This window comes from Branchiostoma floridae, chromosome 6 (genome assembly GCF_000003815.2).
Source record: "Branchiostoma floridae strain S238N-H82 chromosome 6, Bfl_VNyyK, whole genome shotgun sequence".
Lineage (NCBI taxonomy): Eukaryota > Metazoa > Chordata > Leptocardii > Amphioxiformes > Branchiostomatidae > Branchiostoma > Branchiostoma floridae.
This window is the reverse complement of record NC_049984.1, coordinates 22930395-22950951: the sequence shown is the minus strand read 5'-3', so window position 1 is coordinate 22950951 and position 20557 is coordinate 22930395. Positions and strand designations below refer to the sequence as shown.

General features: G+C 40.6%; 1 protein-coding gene across 1 annotated transcript in view; it reads right to left on the bottom strand.

Moving 5' to 3' along the window:
* Window positions 1-19927, bottom strand: part of LOC118417624 (formin-like protein 18) — a 28231-nt gene extending 8304 nt beyond the window's left edge. The window contains exons 1-13 of the mRNA XM_035823235.1: window positions 19656-19927; window positions 15389-15646; window positions 13756-13806; window positions 12929-13111; window positions 11773-11865; window positions 11154-11234; window positions 10022-10076; window positions 7610-7715; window positions 5837-5897; window positions 4090-4187; window positions 2795-3017; window positions 2106-2165; window positions 331-1371 (exon numbers count right to left, since the gene is read on the bottom strand). Of these exons, the coding sequence (XP_035679128.1) occupies window positions 331-1371; window positions 2106-2165; window positions 2795-3017; window positions 4090-4187; window positions 5837-5897; window positions 7610-7715; window positions 10022-10076; window positions 11154-11234; window positions 11773-11865; window positions 12929-13111; window positions 13756-13806; window positions 15389-15646; window positions 19656-19817 (2472 nt within the window). The 5' untranslated portion in view covers window positions 19818-19927. The remainder of the gene's footprint in view (window positions 1-330; window positions 1372-2105; window positions 2166-2794; window positions 3018-4089; window positions 4188-5836; window positions 5898-7609; window positions 7716-10021; window positions 10077-11153; window positions 11235-11772; window positions 11866-12928; window positions 13112-13755; window positions 13807-15388; window positions 15647-19655) is intronic.
* Between the last annotated feature and the right edge of the window lie 630 nt (window positions 19928-20557).

Below are 20557 nucleotides of genomic sequence, written 5' to 3'. Positions count from 1 at the left end.
TATTAACAGAAAAATTTTAAATTGTCCTGGATGGGAAATATAAGGACTTCCAAAACAGTTAAACCATGTATTTTTTTTAAAAAGAGACGGAAAATGCTGCGCAACAAATCTTCGACATATCGGTAGAATAGTTTCTGAAATACCTTTCCAAAAATACAATTTCAAAACATGTTGCTAGGATAGACTGTGGTCTATTGTGGTTTTATATATACAAAGTAAGAAATGCCATTGTTATCAAACTTTCATTATAAGCGATGAACTTTTTCCCTAATGTTGTCACTTAATAAGACTCTGAGCTTAAACTATGCAATCATAAAGTAAACATCTTACCATATTAGTGGGAATTTTGGTCCAGTGGAAGGGCCTTAGTTTGACCCTTGACCCCCTGTTGAAAACAGGTAGAGGCGGTGCTGCTGGGATGGGGCTTGTTGGGAGTGGGGGTGGGGGAGGGGGTGGGGAGACAGGACTGATGGGTGGGGGTGGGGAGACAGGACTGGTGGGAGGGGGTGGGGAGGCTGGACTGGTGGGTGGGGAGACAGGACTGGCCTCCTGTATCTCTGGCGAGGTATTCTCTGTGTTGTCTGCGCCATCAGTTTTGTCCATCTCAACAGACAAGTCCAACCGTTCTTTCACCGAGTCCATCGAAATCTCGTCATGCATATCTTCTGTCTTGAAGGGCGAGGAAGGCGGAGTAGGGGGGCCCCCTCCACCGATGGGAGGGGGGGACTCGCACTTCCCCCTGGCCAGGAACGGTGAGGGAGGAGGGGTGGGGGGTCCGGATGGGGGTGTATGGAGACCAGAGGGGACTAGGTGTGGGGGTAGGGGTAGGGATGCTGAATCTATCGGCAGTTTTCCATTGGTTGTAATGTCTGCTTTGGCATCTGAAGAGTCAGTTTGGTCCTGCTGTTCTTCTGCCTTCGTGTCTCCGCCTCCGTTCTCCTCCACAGCTGCATCCTCATCCTTCTTATCCCCATCTATTAGGCCTTCAAAACTTTTCTTTCTCTTTATCGGTAGAGGAGGGGGAACCACAGACTGTTCCTTGTTGACCTTAGAATACATGTCGGAAATGTTCTTCTCTCCGTTTGTTTCCTCTTCTTCTGTGATGGTTTCCTGATCTTCTTTCTGTATGTCTTCTCCGCTGATAACTGCAAAAGATCCGCTCTCACGTTTTTGAAGAATTCCTGGGCTTTTCATGTCCATGTACTCGCCTTCCGAGGAATCCGTGGAGTCCTGTCTCTTCAGACTGTCCGAGGTGTCCGAGCTGTCTCTAAGGGTGGAACTTTTCTGACTGACGTCTGTCAGGGATCCAGGGAGTCCGCTGTCCCGTAGCTGGTTGTCCAGACTGCTGGCAATCTCTTTCAGCTTCGTCATCTGTAATACAAAAAAGTAGAATTGATTTCTAAATAGTTTTACACTATTTTGAATTAGCTCACAGAAGAGATAGAATTACTGAGTTAACTCACAGAGAGGGCGTGACAAAGAAGACAGTATTGACAGGTTCATTATACTGGAGGAATTCATTATTATAGCTCTTTTCGACAAGCACAGTGAACAGTGGATCATGTCTTAACATCCTAAGGACAGGGACCTTCCAAAATGATGAATGCAATCCCTTAGGCTTAGGGGGAAAATGTTATGTTTCCCTACCTACCCTAGAAAAACCTGCTGACCCTAGACTTGGGAGGGGGGCAGTGGTTTCACATAGTTTCAAGTTAGAATTTTTGTTCAGCCTTCTTCCTTTTGAAGTAAAAACACTGCTGGTCCTATCTAATGAAGGATAAATGTATCAATTATGCATAAAATCAAAGTTTGAGATTGAACGACAAGTGTCCTCATGCATTTCAGCTTTCTTGTTCAACTCTATTGCAATAAAAAAAGTTTTGGCCAGCCTAAAACATTATGAGAAAAATAGATAAACCATACTTACAGACCTTAATTTTTTTCAGGACTGAAACAGGAAACACATTTTTTCCCTTGGCCTTACAACATGTCTGATCTAGGGCCAACCCTAGGATCAAAATCTGGCCCATGGATCCACCAAATTTGATCTAAATAGCCAAGCAGCGGGGTAGTGGGATACAACTCAAACAAGTTAGTATACTCACTTGTGCAGTCGCCTCCTGTGCATCCAGTATGGTGAGGACGGACTGTAGTTGTTCTAGTTCCTACAGTATCACAAACAAACAGCAGCCTTAAGTATCACAATAAGAAGGAGCTGTGACTTGATGAATCAATTGCAGACGAAAGGCGAAGAAAATTATCGGCACTGTTACCTTTTTATGGTTGCTTCCAGAAGTAAGTCAATATAACAGTAGGGAAAAAGGTGAATGAATATTGATATTTAATGATTGTTTAATTGAGCAACATTGCTTCTACTCTGCTTCTGAGTGATATAATTTGTCACTTGTGGTAGGCAACTTACAAGTTTCAAGAGAAAATACCAGTGAGTGCACGGGGAATACTAGTACTTTTATAAAATAATTGAAGCAAGGACATTGAAGTCCTTGATCTATGCAAAGTTACTGGGAAAAAGAGACAAAAATGCCATAGATTTGAAGTTATCTGGTTCAAAATGTGTTCAAGATTGGCTGATAAGGCAGTGCTCTGAGTTTTTCCATTTTCCATTTCAGCCCCAAAGATTTGTCTGTGACTTGCCACAAATCAGCGGTGAGTTTCTTAATCGAAAAAAATGGAGAATAGAGGCCAAAACTAATAAGGCACATTTTCAAATTTTTCAAATTTTCCCAATCACCCCTGAACTTTTCAAATGGAATAGTCCACAATCTCATCTTACCACTTGTAACTTCTTGACCAGCCCCCCCACCTCCTCAGTCAGATGGTGCACAGTGGTGGTGGAGGTGGCCTGGTTGAAGAAATCGTCCGTGAGGATGTGGTCATACACGTGGGCCGCCGAGCGACGGTAATCCTGCGACGCTCGCGAGAGCACCTTGAACCACTCGTCCCGTATCGCCTGGACGTCGGCGCCGGCCTTCTGGTTTGGGTTGGGTACTCTGAACCTGAAAATCACCAGGAAGAATTTAAAGCAATGAATGTGGCGTCAGTGCAGGGTAATCATCATCATCATCATCATCATCATCCTCACTGCATGTCAGTCAGTGTAGGACTTGTCAGTCAAAGTAATGGTAGGGCTTGGGTACTAGAGGTTTGGGTAAAGACTTGTTATGTTATGTTATGCCATGAGGCAGTTTACCAGATATACAATACAAATAAAGAAGCAAAACAAAGCTATCTAGCATGCCAAGTTTTAAAGACTGTTTAAAGATTTAACACAATTTCATAGTTTGAAAAGGCATCACTAAAAACACTAGAAATTAAAATGTGGAGATATTGAAGAGAAGTTTTGTAAATGTATCAGTAATGGAATGTGCTGTATTCACACCAAACCACAGTGGTGAAATGATACTGCTTGTAAAATCTCTTCTCGAAATAAACATGATATTTCTGGCTGCACTGCATTCAAATGATATTAAAAGTATATCATACCAGAACACTACTATGAAAGGGGAAATGTTTGAGGAGGTTTTATGTTCACAGTTTTATTTTGTGGTAACTTCTTTACCGTGAACTTAATACCAGCACAGGGCTCTAGCCAGCCCAAATTTTTTTTCAGTCAGCCAATTTCCATTATCGCGAGCACACTATTCCAGGATTTAGAGAGACTGAACTGAGACCTTGAAAAACGGGTTTTAATGAGATTATCGTATGCGAAAGGGCACCGACACACATTGTCAACAATCATAATAGTAGCAAAACAAACAGTGTGTGGCTTTTACGGCCAAGGACGGCGTCCCCAAGCCGCCTGTAGCTTCCACCAAAGAGCTTTCATCAGATTCTTTAATCTGTCAAGGTTGACGGATTGATTTTAAAATTTTTCCGTCACACACAGCAAATTTCCGTCAATTGACGGAAAAACGGACGCTGGCTAGAGCCCTGTACCAGCACAAAATTTTTTTCTGTGTCCTCTGTCTGCTGTTTGTTTCAACCACAGCAAACACTCCATTTTTTTCCCTACCGTGAAATAAAAGTCCCACAAACTTTCCCATTATACATCATTCCTGTAATACTTACGAGAAATGTTCCTTGTTGGTGCTGATACAGAAGCCATAGTCTCCCTCGGGGGTGATGGACACACTCTCATCGTTTAGGTGGATGATGTTCAGGGCAGTCTGGCAAACAGCAAGAAAAACATTGTGAAAAAAGAAGCATGACAATCATATAAAGTGTTGCATGTTAAGTGGAACCCCCCCCACTAGTTAATGGAATGGTAGGACCCAGAGGGGCTCAGAGAGAAGGAAAGTCATCAGACGGCATTCTCCTACGCAGAGGGACCACAGTCGTGTCAAAACGACTTGTGTTTACCTCTGCTATCTTGTGCACTCAGACCAGTTAGGGAGCGCCCTACTTATAAATATTAATGAGCTTGCCCTTATATGGGCAGTCAGCCGTTGGGGATTGGGCGTAGGAGGATGGAGCCATGTAATACGTAACATGATTGGCTCGGATAGCTTCCCAGTAGCCTTTGCGGGACAGCTTGCGACAACAAAAAGCCCAAGAAAAGCCTATTCTTTGATTGGTTGACAGCTGGTTTGTGGCGACAATCATAATAACCACTGATAGGGCATGAGATAGCAGGGCCCCATAGGCTAATGCCGTTGGGGACCGGGCGTTAGGAGGATGTCAGACGGCATTCCATATGGGAGATGCAGAGAAACACTGGAGAGAGTGAGGGGGAAGTTGGCCATGTGACAAGAGAAGAAGAATAAAATGCACTCGTGTGATGGGGACACATATTAAAGTGAGCGGAGTGATAGAGCAAGGGGGTGGTTTGGGTCCTCCCTTCCATGTTGCAGAGTTTGATAGAATTCTGATTTAATTGGGTATCATAGGGCTTCTTCAGGCCATACCAATTCAATTCGTTGGTTCTCGGATTTAGAAAAAAAATATCAAAAAATATCCTCAACTGTAAAAACCATCACAAAAACAAAGCCAGAGGATCACGTTTAAGCCTTGGTGCACTCAGTTTTATGGACTGAAAACAGTCACATTCAAGTTTTCTTCCCTGCCCTATGATTTTATGATCTCTGCTTGCTACATTTTTATCTTTAAAAATCCGACAACCAAGGAAATCACTTGGCATGGCCTCAGGGAGTAATTACTGTTAGACAGGTCACAGTAGAAGACCGAGACCTAAAAGCATCCCTGGTCAATCTAAATTTCATGCTTGTCAGACAATCTTGATAATGTGATGTTTTATTGCAAATTCATGCCCATGGGGCTAATTGCAAGTGAACAAAATCAAATACATGGAGTGATTGAAAACGAGTGAATAATCTAAATTCTAACATACAAGATTAACTGATTGTATGTACATACAGAATATCAAGTGTGATTTTAAAACCTACATTACTATTGCAGGGTTTGACTTCTTCTTTGAAAACGGTTGAAAATGAAATGTCCCACATTTTCTATGATAGATTGATTCGATGATCATAGCAGAAGGTGAGTCTTTTGTGTGTTTAAAAAAAATGAAAAGTTTGGTGTGATTTCGGACACTCTTTCAAACAGTGTGTTCCTTTCAACATCGAATCAGGGACATTCACAGATGAAATGGGTTTCATTTTCGACTGCATTCGTTGTGCAATGCTTAAAAGTTCTTTCATGAGCAGGTAGCTTTTACTCAGATAATACTCCCCTGGTTGAAAGTAGCCTATGGTTAGAGCATAGGGACATGGTACCCCTCTTCTCCACTTTAGAAAAAAGAATTATAACAAAAGACAAATGTCTTCAGACCAGAAATTTCCTCTTTTGTCCGTACCTGTGTCTCCTCTGCTAGTTTGTAGTATGACAGCTCCCCCTGTCGAATCCGTATCCATCTCCTACAGGGAAACAACAGCTAGTAAATATGTTCAGCAATAGCAAACACTCTATTCAAGGTACCAACACAAACACTTATCAGCATTTAGTAACTTACCTAGGCTGGAATACTAGTCCATTACAGTATTACATGGACATCCATTACATACTTGTAAGGCACTTTGTGTGTGATGCATGCATAGCTCTTGAAAATTAGGATAACAGATTCAGATGTTGGAATTGACGTTGCTAAAATTTTTGTTTGAGGACACCAAATTTGTTCATCTTTTGGTGCTAGCGCATTGAAATGTGTGTTGTGTGGGTATAACAAATATGAGATTCAACACGGTGTATTCTGTATCACCCTCAGTCCCAACCCTACCGCGGATTGGATTGCTCTCCGGTTTTCAGGCAATTATACTCGCAGTCGGGCTAGTAGTACATCGAGTGATAAACTATGTTGTATACTGGTTTGAAGAAATAACAACCTTTATGTTAAGGTCCAGTCACTTAAGATAGAAATTGTAAACGTTACTCCCAGGTAACCAAGCGATTTCTATGCCCCCGTTTAGGCCACAGCATGTAAATTTTCTGGATGACATCCGCACGCTAATTTTTGCCTAATTTCAGAAAAAAAAACAAGAATTTTTTTCTTCTTCGGAGATGGTCAACATGACAAGAAAGTACCAAAATGGGAAAGTATGTTGTGTTAGAGCCTAATGATTGTACTTGTAGAAGTAACATTAGCGAAGTAGCCATGACTGTAGTTATAGAAGTGAAACCAGCTGGATAGTTGGAAAAGTGGCACCACTATGGAAGTCATGAGTGAAGTTGCCAACTTGGTAAGTGATACCAGTCTACCACACTAGTGTCACTTTTCAATACACTAGTTCACTTCTTTAATACAGGAATGAATGATTTGTCTTCAATACTACCATATTTTGTCACTTAAACTCTTCTTACAACATTTATGGTGTCTATTTTGAAAATTTAGCCATCTTGTTTTTTTTTACCCATCTTGTTTTTTTTTCCGCCCTATCTCACTATTTTGGCAGTCTGCAGAGGATGTCATCCATAAAATTTACTTACTGTGGCCTTAGGTAAAATGATAAGCCTTGGCACAAATATACTCCCCAGTTTGTCTAATAGATAAACTTATTTGCTAAGAACTTAATCTCTTACCTGGCCAGGTGTGACAGAAACTGCAGGTGAGATCATGTTTAGAAGGCGTGTATTACTTTTACCATGTTACAATCCTGTTGCAAGAATTTTTGCAGCTTGTAAAAGCATTGTAATGTAAAATGTGCATTAATGCATATTTCATTCTATGACAAAGAATGAGGTTGATCAGTAGAAAATTTGGGTATGTCCAATTTTTTTGTGTGTGTTGGAAATTACAGTTCAACTTTTGCTCCAGAATGGCTTCTACCAAGTTGAACACAGATGTATCGGCATCTGTATCTGTATCTACATAGCTGGTATAACCATCTTTCGGCGTAACACATCAGCTTTGCAAGCACGGGACGCGGCAGCAGCTGGTTATATTACACCGAACGACCTGTCACACCTAACGTTTGCACATCTATTTGCAAATGCTCTTTAAAACGGTCCAACAAAGATGTCACTATGCTTGGTAATAACAAATTCCACTCTATGAACTTTCAAAGTTCTGGGAAAATATGAATTTCCCAGACCTTTCATGTGAAGATTGTATTATTTGGTGTTTTTCTTGTACCTGTTCCACTGGTTCCTCAGTAGTGCTGTTCCCGCCCTTTTCTCCAACTCCCCCTCCTTGATAATGGCCTGGGCTCGTGGTAATGTCTTCACTGGCTGGAATGTTTCTGTAGCGGGAAAGACAAACTGTTACCATCCATTCCGTACTCTTTTTTCATCTAGTATTTTTACCACTGATTTATTCATTGGGCAATTGATTTCAAATAATACCTTACAACAATAACAATACACACAGTGTCATGGAAATCCTTTGGAGGAAAACATTGTGCCTAATTGCAATTGGCAGATGTTTGTGAGTTTTGACTAGTATCATGTTCTCAGGTAAATGTGAACAATTTAAATCTTCAGAGGCAGTTAATAATAAAAAAACTCATGAGTTATACAAAGTCATACCACATTGACAATCATGCAGAAATGTTTTCCTCGATAGGAAAATACATAATTGAGAATGTCCTCACCGTAAGATGGAAAATGTTTTTCCTTAGCATCAAATACTGCCCATATCATACAGAAGGTAAACTAGAATTTTTGTTAGGATATATGACAAATATGACAAACTAAATTGTGTTTATCATGTATATGGCCATCTAGTGGCAAATCAGCTTTCATCCCAAATCTGAGAGAGCACAAACAGAAGCAAGCTAAAAAGTAAGCAAACACAAAGCCTCCTTTGCAAACTTTCAGGAGTGCTGGCATTTATTTGGAAGATATGGGACGGATTCTCCAATGCAGGGGAGATTGTTTTCGTACGCATAGGCACAAAGAAAAATAAACGCTGGCACACCTAGAAGTCTGCAAAGGAGGCTAACACACATCTAAGTATTCTCTCCTTTGGGACCGTACGATATTTATTGGGGGGGGAGGGCTGGTGCATTGGAAGTCTGATCAAAAAAAATTTTGATGGCCCTCCCCCCCATCTCAAAAAAATTTAACGTGACCCTCCCCCTCCACCTAAAAAAAAATCAACAAGGCCCTCCCCCCCGACAGGCAAAATCAAACGGGTAGAAAAACAACCGATAAAATAATCTTAATCGACGTCAGGGCACAAGGGCGCCAGTGTTCTTGCCAGGATTTTTTCACAGCGTCGGGGCAGGGGTCCGGGGGCATGCTCCCCCGGGAAAATTTGGATTTTCAGACCCTCTAAAACAGAATTTCCTGCAATTTGAGAGGAAAATTATGCCCTCGAGATTGGATGCCGGTTGCCTTTTTTACTCCCGTTTTTTAGTAATCGACGTCTGCCCTCTCCCCCAAAATACGTTATAACTTACTATAAGCTCGGGGAATCAGCAGTCCGTGATCTGGCCCGGGTATTACTTGTCCAGTCATGTCTATATGAAAATTTTTGGTTTTTGATGCTTCCAAACAGGGCTCTAGCCAGTGAGTTCGTCAGCCCATGGAAAAATCCTGCCAATTTTTTTCCGGCATTGAATAAAAAATGCCTAACAGTTACCTCGTGCGATCGATGTTGCGCCCTCCCGCATCAAATTAGTTTTTCCAGAGGATAAAATGACGGCACCATCATACCTTGTGATTTTTCTACTTTCTTTTTTTCTATTTTGCCCGATGATTTTACTCAAATTTATCATTTATCGAATCGGTCGGGTTTTACAAGGCCGCGCCGTCATTTTCCAGGAGCGTGCGTTTGTTTCGTGCGACCTCAGGTAACCCCGTTTTCGGCGTGAAATCTTTGGCTCACCGCTGGATTTCTTTTGATATAGGGTAGAGTAGACCAAGAACGTTATACATTATACGAAGGAGGGTGATCAGTTGCGTCTTTGGCAGTGATCAGTGCCGGTTTAGCCTTGAAGGAGTAGCCAAAAGACGTCCCAACGTGCGTGCGATCGACAGTCCGTCTGGGGAGGGGGGCGTGCCGCGCCATGTGCTGTCGATCGACGCTTGACAACAATATTGCGGCCCCTTTTCTGCCGCAAATTTTGTCCTTTTGAAACAAAAGAAATGTTGTAAATAAAAACTAAAGTGTATAGTTTTGGATTCTTCACATATTTACCGCGCACCGCTTTTGTAACTTAAATATTTGGGGAAACTCAGCCGAGCCGAGTGCGTCTTTCCAGAAAAAAATAAGTCCGTAGGCGGAATGATGTATGCCTGGCGCGATGGCGGGAACGCTGGTCCAGGGCAGCGCCACTTTAGGGGACCTAGGGGGGCGAAGCCCCCCGGAAGCTCTTGCATTTTAGGCTATTAAGAAGGCTTATTTTATCAGTTTTAGGGCCATGTCAAGATATCAAAACAAAAAATAGTATAAACAATTCTTTCCAAAAAAATAACATGGCCCTCCCCCCTATCGCAAAAAAAATTAACATGGCCCTCCCCCCACCTCAAAAAAATTTAACATGGCCCTCCCCCCCTAATGCACCAGCCCTCCCCCCCTGATAAATATCGTACAGTCCCTTACCTCCTTCCTTTTCACACTTGTTCTGTTCCACTATGATGTTCAGCAGCCGTAGGATCTGTAGGAGAATGACAAGAAAGACGGTTCCCAGAACGAAATGGCTCTCGTCACAGCTACACGCCCTGTCCGCATCCCGACAGGGAGATATCTCACCGTGCGTTTCCACAACGTTCTTGAAAGAACTGTACGCTAGAGTCTGCATCTTGGCGTATCAAACTATCTGACCAATGAGGTTTGGACTACCTCATGGTCCTATGTCGAAAGAATGAAGCAGCCATGTCTACTGTACTGGATGCATTCCTTCACTGACTGTATAACACACACAGACAAGACACATTTTCTGCTATGAACAAAGACATCCCAGATTGGACTACACAAGACCAAGTGGAACTGATTAGCATAAAGGGAAACGGCGCCATTTTTATGCAAATGAGCCTAATTGCCCAATTGTTTAGAGAAGGGCTCTGTCCACTGACACATTTGGAGTGCAGAGATGCAGGGGGTAGTATTGGGTGCTTTGTCTTGCCTCTATTGTTCTCTTGTCTCTTGTGTGTTCCTAACAGATTGTCTGGCTGCTGAAATTAGCAGTGATTGTGCTTTTTGTGAAAAATCATTCCTCAAACAAACTTTTTTTAAGCTTGAAAAGTTTTAGCTAGCTCCTGAGTATCTTCTGTTGTCTCTGCTAATATTTTCTATAAAAGCTAGATACTGAGGCTAGAGAAGTTTGACCAAGGAGGTTGAAAAACCTAAAATTCCCAAATGATGCAAAGAAGACCTTTTAAAAGTTCTAGTTGAAGACAAGAGCTTAAGGAAAAGTTCTTGTTAGGGACAAAAAGTTTCTTTATATTCAAGCATATATTCAAGATATCTTCCTGCCATAAAATGCAAGGACATACATGTATATGAAAATGAATACCAATATCCTAAAATGCCAACGTCAAGTCCACTTAACTTTTTGGAGGGAAACTTTTTTGGAGGTTCCCAGAGGATGTCATCCATATATGATATAATAGAATAAACATGGTCTTAATGACTCTTTTACATTGTATTGAAGTGAGACTGAACATAAGGCCTTTTTTCAAAGAAGGTCTCCTAAAAATTATCTTTACAAGAAATGAACTTGGCATTGACTTACCTTGTTCTTCTCCTCCAAGTTGTCTGCATTCAGCTCATACTCATGGTAGTCCTCAAAGTAAATGAAGAACCTCAACCCTTCCTGAAAATTAAGAAAAAATCATTTCTTTTTTGAAACTTGTACCAGTCATCACAAGACAAATTGCTATTGTAATCATATGTATAGGTCTAAGGTTTGCTCATATAAAATTTGTATTCATATTATATATCTTATATGAAGCAGCTTGATAAAGTAGATGTATTCTAAAATAACAGGTCCTTTTTTTCAGAATAGATTTTAAATCATAATGGAAAATGACAGCCTTACCTTTAAATTGCAAATAAATTACATCATTGGACCTATTATTCATCTATCTTTGTCAGAAAGCAACTATTCAATCTTTGAAATTTCTAAAGAAGTTGTATAAAATTGTACTAAAAGAAACCAGCACCAAACCCGTGCAACCAGATCACAAATCCAGTGTGCAAACCACAACGCCAAAAGCTCAGAGCTGTTGGCGTGGTCAGTTTGGCAGCGCTTGAACCCCACTTTTACACTATTAAAGCTACTGTAGTGTATCATGTTGAAATTATCAAACTTTAAAAAAAAAGAGACTGACGAAGTTGTGTAACTCCCTTACCGCACTCTCTGACCCTGTGACTTGCTCAAACTGGAAAGTGTTGTTCACATTGCCTCTCTGGATGTTACGCAGCACTTTGATATCAAAGTCAATCTGGACAAGAGAGACACATAAAAACACAAACAATCTTTTAAAATCACAAAATCTGATTCCAAATAACATTTAATAAGGGAACTGCAGTACAATCCACTGAACTTTTACTTTTAGTTTGTATTGTATACCCAGTAAAAATAGCTTTGGTACCACCCTATTTCTACCGGGGCTCCTTACACTCAATGCCCTAGGGTAGAAATAGGATAGTACCCAGGCTACGGCAACTACCTTATGTTGTAACACACTGGGTTACATAACAAGCTGCATATCAGGACAGATTCATTTGATCGACTCGCGCTAGGAAAATTAGAACTCTTTTCAAAAAGTGTGGTGGGTTCTTTTACATGCTCAAGGTACAACACGTATGACTATCCTCTAAAACAGGGCCTCCATTTAACATCCTATCCGAATGATGTCCTTAACCACAGTAAGGTACTCATTTTCACTAGTTTGAAATTCGTGTGAAGGGCACAAGATCGGTGACATAGTTGCGGATTTGAACCCGGGACCTCAGGGTTCCGGGCCAAACACCCTGCCGTTATGCCACACGACCCCAACATTGCCGATACGGAGAATTCTTCTTGGCTGAGTACCTTTCCCAAGGGCATAATATCAACGGAGCATGTCAGGAGATTTGAACCCAGGTCTCCTATGTGTGGCCACTGGCCGTGTCCTTGATATCACATTCAACAACAAACACAACTTGCTAACTTATTGAGTGAGCAGTGTTTTTGTGGGAGCAACCCAATTCCCCCAAACTACCATGGGTTAATAGATTACTCTGTGACCTCTAACCTCTGGCTGCTAACGAGCCGACATATCCAGATGTTCTCTACTAATCTTGCTGGAGTATCACTTTCACCCTATGGGCTACTTGGGAATTCTGTTCGAATGGAAAAATGCAGACTAGCATGATGCAACTACGCATGCACGGACTCTAAATTCTTCACATGCCTGTCCAATTCTGGGAATTCTTGGCAAACGTACGCATACTATACTATTAGGCTCACCCCTGAGGCATCGCCAAAAACTGAAGGAAACCTGTGACAGTACAACTACCCACCTGTAGGATCCTCCTCTGGCTGGTGCGATGTTTGAAGAACTTGTACACAGTGAAGTTGTAGACCTTGCGCTGCTGGAAGGCACTGCTGGCCTCCGCGATGTTCTCCTTCTCTGTCCTCTCTGCCTCAGCCAGACCGTGGTCCTGAGCATACTGCATGGCGTCCTGGATGGTCATCCGGCCGCGCTAGGGGGACGGGAGATGGTATAGAAGAATTATCACACCTTGTTATGAACCTCTGTTTAAAGGTGGACTCATAAACTTCCAATGATACACTACATGTACTATCTTAAGCAAAAAATGAAAAATACATTTTGTAGAGTCCATTCTGAGTTGGCAAGAGGGATTTTAAACAATATTTGTCATAAGTTTGAACTATTTTAAGTAAAAGAATATTTCAGTCACTAGAGTGCTAAATTGTTCAAACAATTAAAAATGAAAGTTTCAACATGTTTGAACCTATTTATATTTGTTGGAAAAACTGGAAAAGTAATGGTATAATTATCTCATGTTCCAAAAATTTGCATCATTTCTTCACTTTTATTGGCCTTATAAACCAAACTGCTAAGCTTTGTTTGGGTCTTATAATTCTAGATTTTCTTTAGTAGACACTGGTGGCATTTTGTGAGAAGCTGTGAGACAGGCATAATTCCAAGGTTTTTGATAGTATTCTAATAAAATTTTGTCCCATCATTTCTTAGACATAACCTAAATACCTTTTTGATAATCTTGAAGCAGATGCTTGGTAGCATAAGATAGTATCAAAAGCTGCCAGAGGAGTGAAGCTGGCCTAGGAGTGTGTTTCCCAGTGGATGATGCCAGTACCTTACCTTGACTAGATTACCAATAAGGGATCTTGCTGCATCTCCCTCTTTCACCTCCTAGGGGGACAGACAGAATGAAATGCATCTTAGACAATCCCTTGGACAAATCTGAAAGATAACTATGCAGTGACACTTTTTCCATTTTCAATGGCATATTCCACTTGAAAGTCATTTGTGACTTACCCCAGGGGCAATTTAATTTCCAGGTTTCTCCAACTACAGTTACTGTACAACAACAATACCATCGGCTAGTTTTGGATGTCAGAATCTTGAAAGAACAATCTATGGTTGACTTCAAGGATTTTAACTACAGTGCCCAACACAAATATCATCCTCTACTCTAGTTTTGGTTGTCGGAATATTGTAAGTAGCCTGGGTACCATCCGGAAAGTAGTTGGCTCCAGCACTATACAGTAACTGTTGCTTCTCGTTCTGACATTCATTATACACTATATACTGTCACTTCTCTGCTGTTCTGTCTGGGATCCTTGACCACATAAATGTCTGGAATCGTCCAACTTTTAAACGAGGCCACTGATTGGTCCCTACACATGAGCGAATTAAGGAATAGGTTCAAGCGCTTGTTCGAACAGGCATTCCAACCCGTGAAACGCCCTCCGTCCGCTTGAGGGAGGGCCTGTTGTCATCAAACGAGCGGTCTAGAACCCATTCCTTAATTCGTTCATTAAACTACCAAAAGGTTTAAATGTGCAAGTCTCCAGACGGGTAGCAGAAGCGAACATAGGAGCGAACTACAACCCGGATGGTACCCAGACTATATTGTAAGTGCAAGCTAAGGTAAAAGTAAACAACTCAGGTATAAGGCCACACCAATTTAATTTCTTGGTTCACGGATTCGCTCGCTCCAATTTTTTGGAAAAAGAAATAAAAATAAAATTACCACTCAGCAAATTTTCACCATTAATGAAACTATTCACCAACTTTCTGGTGTAGCAAATTGGCCTTTACATTATAAGCTCCTTAATATGTGGGTATTATTATTGCAGTTATACAGTATTTTTCATTCATGAAGAATGGGACAAACATAACAAGACTGGCAATAAAAATGTATTATTGCCATGACGACGAAAAGAAAATGTATCCTTCATAACATAACATAACAACCAAGACAACGTGATCCATTGTGCAGAGTTTCCCTGTCTTACCACTAGTTTCAAAGGACAAATTCCTCCAGGGAGACAGTGTGACCTACATTCCATCATTGCATACCAGAGATACATCTGGAACAGATTTAGGGGGGGGGGGGACTTGCATACCCAGCATACTGTGTAGTACTAGCATTCTTAGAAAAATGCCTGTGCAATTCCTAGAATTTTTGCAGACTGAACGCAATATATACCACTTGACGACTCCCCTGAGGCGTCGTCAAAAACTGACACTACTTTTGTAATTTTGAACGAACAGGTGCTGTTACTGTACAGTAATAGTGTTTTTGTACCTTTTTCAAGCTGAAAACTTTTTATTCTTTATGTTTTGGATTAGCCCTTACCGTTACCCCAATCATTTTACAATTTTCATTTTTATTTCTATTTCGCCCTCTCGCTCCAGATTCTTTATGAAAAAAATCGGTGAACCAAGAAATTAAATTGGTGTGGCCTAAAGTACGTTTTCCACCCACCATACTACTGAATGCCAGCGACTCCCTCTGCACATCTTCTGCAGATATCCCCTCCTTCTTCATCAGGTCCTCCACAAGACCAGCATTCTTACCGACCTCTGGCATCTGACCTTCGCCCTTTGACATCTGATCCTCCAGACCTTTGCTGTCCTTTCGAAACATCTTGCCAGCCCTGCCAGCTGTGGGTAGCTTTGCAAACCCAGCAGTGAAGCTGTGCTTCTTGAAGAATCCGCCTTTCTTCTTCTGCTTAGACATTTCCTGTACAAGGTAGAAGGGCAAGTTGGTCAGTGACAACATCAAATTTAGAATGGCTTGCTACAATGCATTCGCTATCAATTACTGTTAATGCATTTAATTTCGCGGGGATTTATTTCGCGTTAGCAGAAAAAATGTTTTCCCAGTGGGTTTTAAGTTCGCGGTAGCGTAATAGGCTGTAGTCTAAAACTATAATGGAAAAATGTAAGTGGTGGCTTTAAGTTTGTGGTGAAGTGGCCACTGCAAAAACCACGACATAAAACCACCACAAACATTTCTGCATTTACAGTAGCCAGGCTTTTAGCCAGGCATGCGTCAACGCGTCATCTGGACGCACTTTTCTTAGAATAACAAGAAATTTGATGCCCCTGGACGCCCTATACTGGGGAGAAAATTCTCTAACAAGCATGAAATTCTGATTGACCAGGGATGCTACCAGGTCATCTGTGGTCAAAGTCTTCTACTGTGACCTCTGTAACAGTATTTTTGCCTCTTGGGATACCTAAGAATGCACCATTTTAACTTAAAATCATTTAAAAAACTCTGCACAATGGAAGGTGGATGCCCCCGGACCCCCCTACAATAGCCACTTACCGCGACACACCAATAAGTTTGGACTCCCTATTATAAAATCCGAGCTAAAAGCCTGACAGTAGCTAGAACTTAGTAGAAGGTTTCGGGCAGCATTCCTGTGTCTGTCCTTCTGCAACTACAAGAATTAGTCAATAATGCCTAGATGGATTATATATAATTCAATTTAATATTTAAAATGTGGGTAGGTCTTTATGACACCTCAAAATGATTAGATATTGGGCCCTTAACAGCTCTTTAAGGTGTTGCAGTGGAACTTCTGGTTTTGATGCATACTATATAGTATGTCTCATGTTGTGGACATGCTAATATTGGTCATGATTTTTGAGTGGTACTTAGCTTGTGGGACCCAAAGTTCTAAACAGTTTACCACTTTTGATACTGTCTTTGCCCCGGTACGTCTGCTTGGACATTACAAAAGAGTCACATTATTATGTTGCATAACCCATCAATCTCTCCATCCCAGATATTTTGCAAAAAAACTTTTTTTCCACCTGCCTGTCCAATTTTTTCTGAAAAAAATCCGAGAAGCAACAAATCAAATTGGTGTGGCTAATGAGGAAATATGCTATCTCTAGAAGAAGGAAATGTTTCATTGTAAATCACTGATAAACATGGTAAGCCTGACACAAATATGCACCACAGAACCAAGAACTTGAACTTGGTGGGAGCAGATGACTTCCTGCAGTGCCCTTTATACAGCCAAATGTTTGGCACAGGACCAGTCAAATTCCATGGTTGTTGGCTTTTCTCTCAGCTGGAACCATTTAGTAGTACCAGGAACCATTTAGTTCTAGCTTAATGTTTAGCTCGCTCTATGTGTAACGCTATATTGTTTATGGTTCCTGGTATTTTAATGGTTTATACCATGCCAAGTTCTTGTGCCTTGTAAGGTAGATTGTAGCCTGCTTTTTGAATGTGATAAATACCTTAATTTTATTGTGCAGCTTATAATATAAGGCCTAGGAAAACAATGTTATGTTTCCTGTTTCCCTACCAACCCTAGATAAACCTGCCTACCCTAGACTTTTTTGGGTTGGACAGTGGAGTCACATACCTTCCAGTTAGAATTTTTATTCAGCCTGCTTCCTATTGAAGTAAAAAAACTGCTTGTCCTATCTAATGAAGGATGAATGTATCTATTAACAACATTAGAGTCTGACATTGAAAGACAAGTGTCCTCATGCATTTAAGTTTACTTTCTTCATCTGTTTTGTAATATGTCTCACTAGAGTTTTGGCCAGCCTAAAAAAATTACAAGAAAAAAAAGAAAATCCCAACCTACCGACCCTAATTTTTTCAAGCTTAACCGTAACACATTTTCTTGATTTCTCCACGCACTTCTGTTGTAAATTTAGCCATTTTAATCTGGAAGATAAGTTTAAGTTAATTCCTTTTGAAATTATTTTTGCTTCAGAAAATTTGAATTGTCCATTTTTTCACAGGTGGTTGAAACTTAATGTTCCATACTAAAGACAGTAAAAGACTTATTTCTTTAGAGTGACACTCTAAAAATAAGTCTAAGGTTATCTTCAACATACTTCAGGGACAAACAATCAAACAATCTCAGGACACAAACAAATGGACCAAAGAGTTACAAATATGTCAACCTTGGACTTTTCCCTTTTAGAATGTTGAGTCTGGATAAGTTAAGTACTAGATACCGTTGAACAAAACTTTAAAAACTGCTTCTGAAATGGTCATGACTAAAAATGATAATTCAAGTTCTGTCATAAATATGTCATATAAAGCTCATAAACAGCTAATAAAAGTCTTATTACACAAATGAACATTGAGTTTAGCACTATACTTACACTGTGTAGCACTATCAAGAACTTAAAATCATCGCGAACGCTTCCTTTTCTCCCCACTACGAAACCATGATAATCTTATGGGACACTCTTGATCTATTGCCAGTATTGGTCTTAATTAGTAAAGACTAGTAGTAAGAACTGTAAATACTGTGCTGTAAATACTGTTTATGACAAACTGAAAAGTTAAAGTAAGGACGTCCTTGGTTGAACTTTAATTTTAAGCCTATTAGACCAAAACTGGCAAAAGATTACAAAATAACGGTATCACATAAAATGATCTCCTTTTCCCCAGGGCATTGAGCCACCCACACCCCACACCACCCCCATAATCAGTTGCCCAGTTTAAAGGTTGTTTTAGAGTTTATGTGTAACATACAGAGTAACGGTACTGTTGAATTAGGTTTGCTGAACTTTCCCTTATATGGGTGAGGGCTGTAACTGCGCACACCATGTGTGGTAAGTGGGACAAACAACTTGAAGAATTTACTACTTTGTTGTGAACAGAAAAGGTCACTGCATAAAGCCAGATGGCTTAGACCAAGGAGGTTATCCTAATATATAACCCCCTTGCCTGAGACTGTAAGCTTCAATGCTAGATTAAAACTTGTATTCTAGCTCCCTGTTTCATAGTAGAAAATCAAATGGAAAGATGCAAAACTTGGAAAACTACAGTAAATGATTACAAAGGATACTGTAAATGCAGAAATGTTCGTGGTGGATTAATGTTCGCGGTTTTCGCGGGTGACCACTTCGCCGGGAACTTAAAACCAGTGCGAACATTTTTCTATTATGGTATTAGACTGCAGTCTATGGTGTTACCGCGAAATTAAAACCACAGCGAAAAGTCATTTTTCCCTCTACCGCGAAATTAAATCCCCACGAACTTTACAGTATCTCATGGCAGTAATTAACTGAGTGGATTTACTAAATTGAAGCTAGCTGGGTTTAAAATACCGACTGGCTACACTCATTTGTGCACCAAAAAATTGGAGTTTTAGTGCACCAGTGTACAGTACCTAGATATTTGTGGAGGGTTATTTTTATAACTTATATATACAAATTTGTGCACTAGCATACTGCACATTTGAGCCTTGATTTCAGTGACATAATACCAACAATAAAACTTATATTTTTGTTAAGTAGAGCTTCAATAGAAGCCAGTTAGTTGCACAACGGATTACCACACACTTTTGGTAATTGCACGGAATCCCCAAATCCCATGGGGTGTGGTGCAGCTGGATAATTGCAGAAAATAATTTGTGCTGGCAAATGAAGTGTGCAAATTATTATTAAACTGCTTCTACTGTATTTGAACTAATAGCAATAAAATTTTACATTCAAGCTCTGAAGACAGTCAGTAAGGTTTGTAATCAGTGTTGTGCACCAATTGTTTTCTGTGCACCTAGATTTTTAAGTTAGGTAGTTAGGTGCACATCAAATTATGCAAAAAGAATTTCGAGCCCTGCTCAGCATATCTTCAGATGGAATGCACCTCTTGTACTGAATCTTTACAATCTGAGGTTCTTCTAAGTTGCTGTTATTGATGTATGGCTTCATTGACAGACTACCAAAACTTTTCCCTGAATGTAAAAACCCGTTGTACCGACCTGAGACGTCCCTTGTACCTGTTGAGCTTCTAGTCTTGCTTGGGCCCCCCTCTCTCTAGCGTACTCTACGGCCTCATCTTGCGTCATACGATTTTCTTTCACCTCCGTCAGCAGCCAGAGCTGCTCTTCGTTAGTGAGCTGACCCGGTAAACCCTGTGACATCTTTCCGGAAGGGTTAAGAGTTCCGCAAATTCGGTCCCAAAAACTTCCTGAAACTATTTTGTTTTTTTACCTCGAGGCTACTTCCGCCATGTTGCTCATTAGTATTCATTCATCATTCATCTCCCGCGGGCGGTACCATTATTTTGGTGGGGGTGAAATTTATGTAAAGGCTAAAATTACCAGTCTCCAAGCAGAGGTTAGGTTCTGGCTACTTTGGACATTTTAGGACAGGCAAACCGTAAGGTGCTTTTATCGGTTTGGCTGGCGGACAAAAAAGGAAAGCAGACAAAATATAATGCCCGTTTAAAGAAAAAATGGACATAAAAATACAAAAAGATGTCCAGAGCAAGACGGCCTAACATCCGCTTGGAGAATACAATAAGCCTTAGGGTAAATACCTGTTCAACTTGATACACCAGTTGATGTCCGTTCCAGTTCATTTGATATGAAAGCTATAAACACAGAGCAAGGATCAAGCTACAAATCGCATTTCATGGTTCATATTTTCCAAAATCTGATTTTGTGGTCAACTGGTTCAATGTTCTGCTTGAATTGGTGGCTGTTAACAGTGTTTGCTGCAAAATTGAGGGTAAAAGTGTACTAGCTTAGTTGTTTCTTTGTTTCTCTTAAAGTTTGTGGTCTTTGCCAAGGTTATGTTTTCAGTAATGTTTATGGACAGCATAACAAAAGCTGTAGATGGATCCTTATTCAATTTCTTTAGTCTAGAGGTCAGGAAAGTT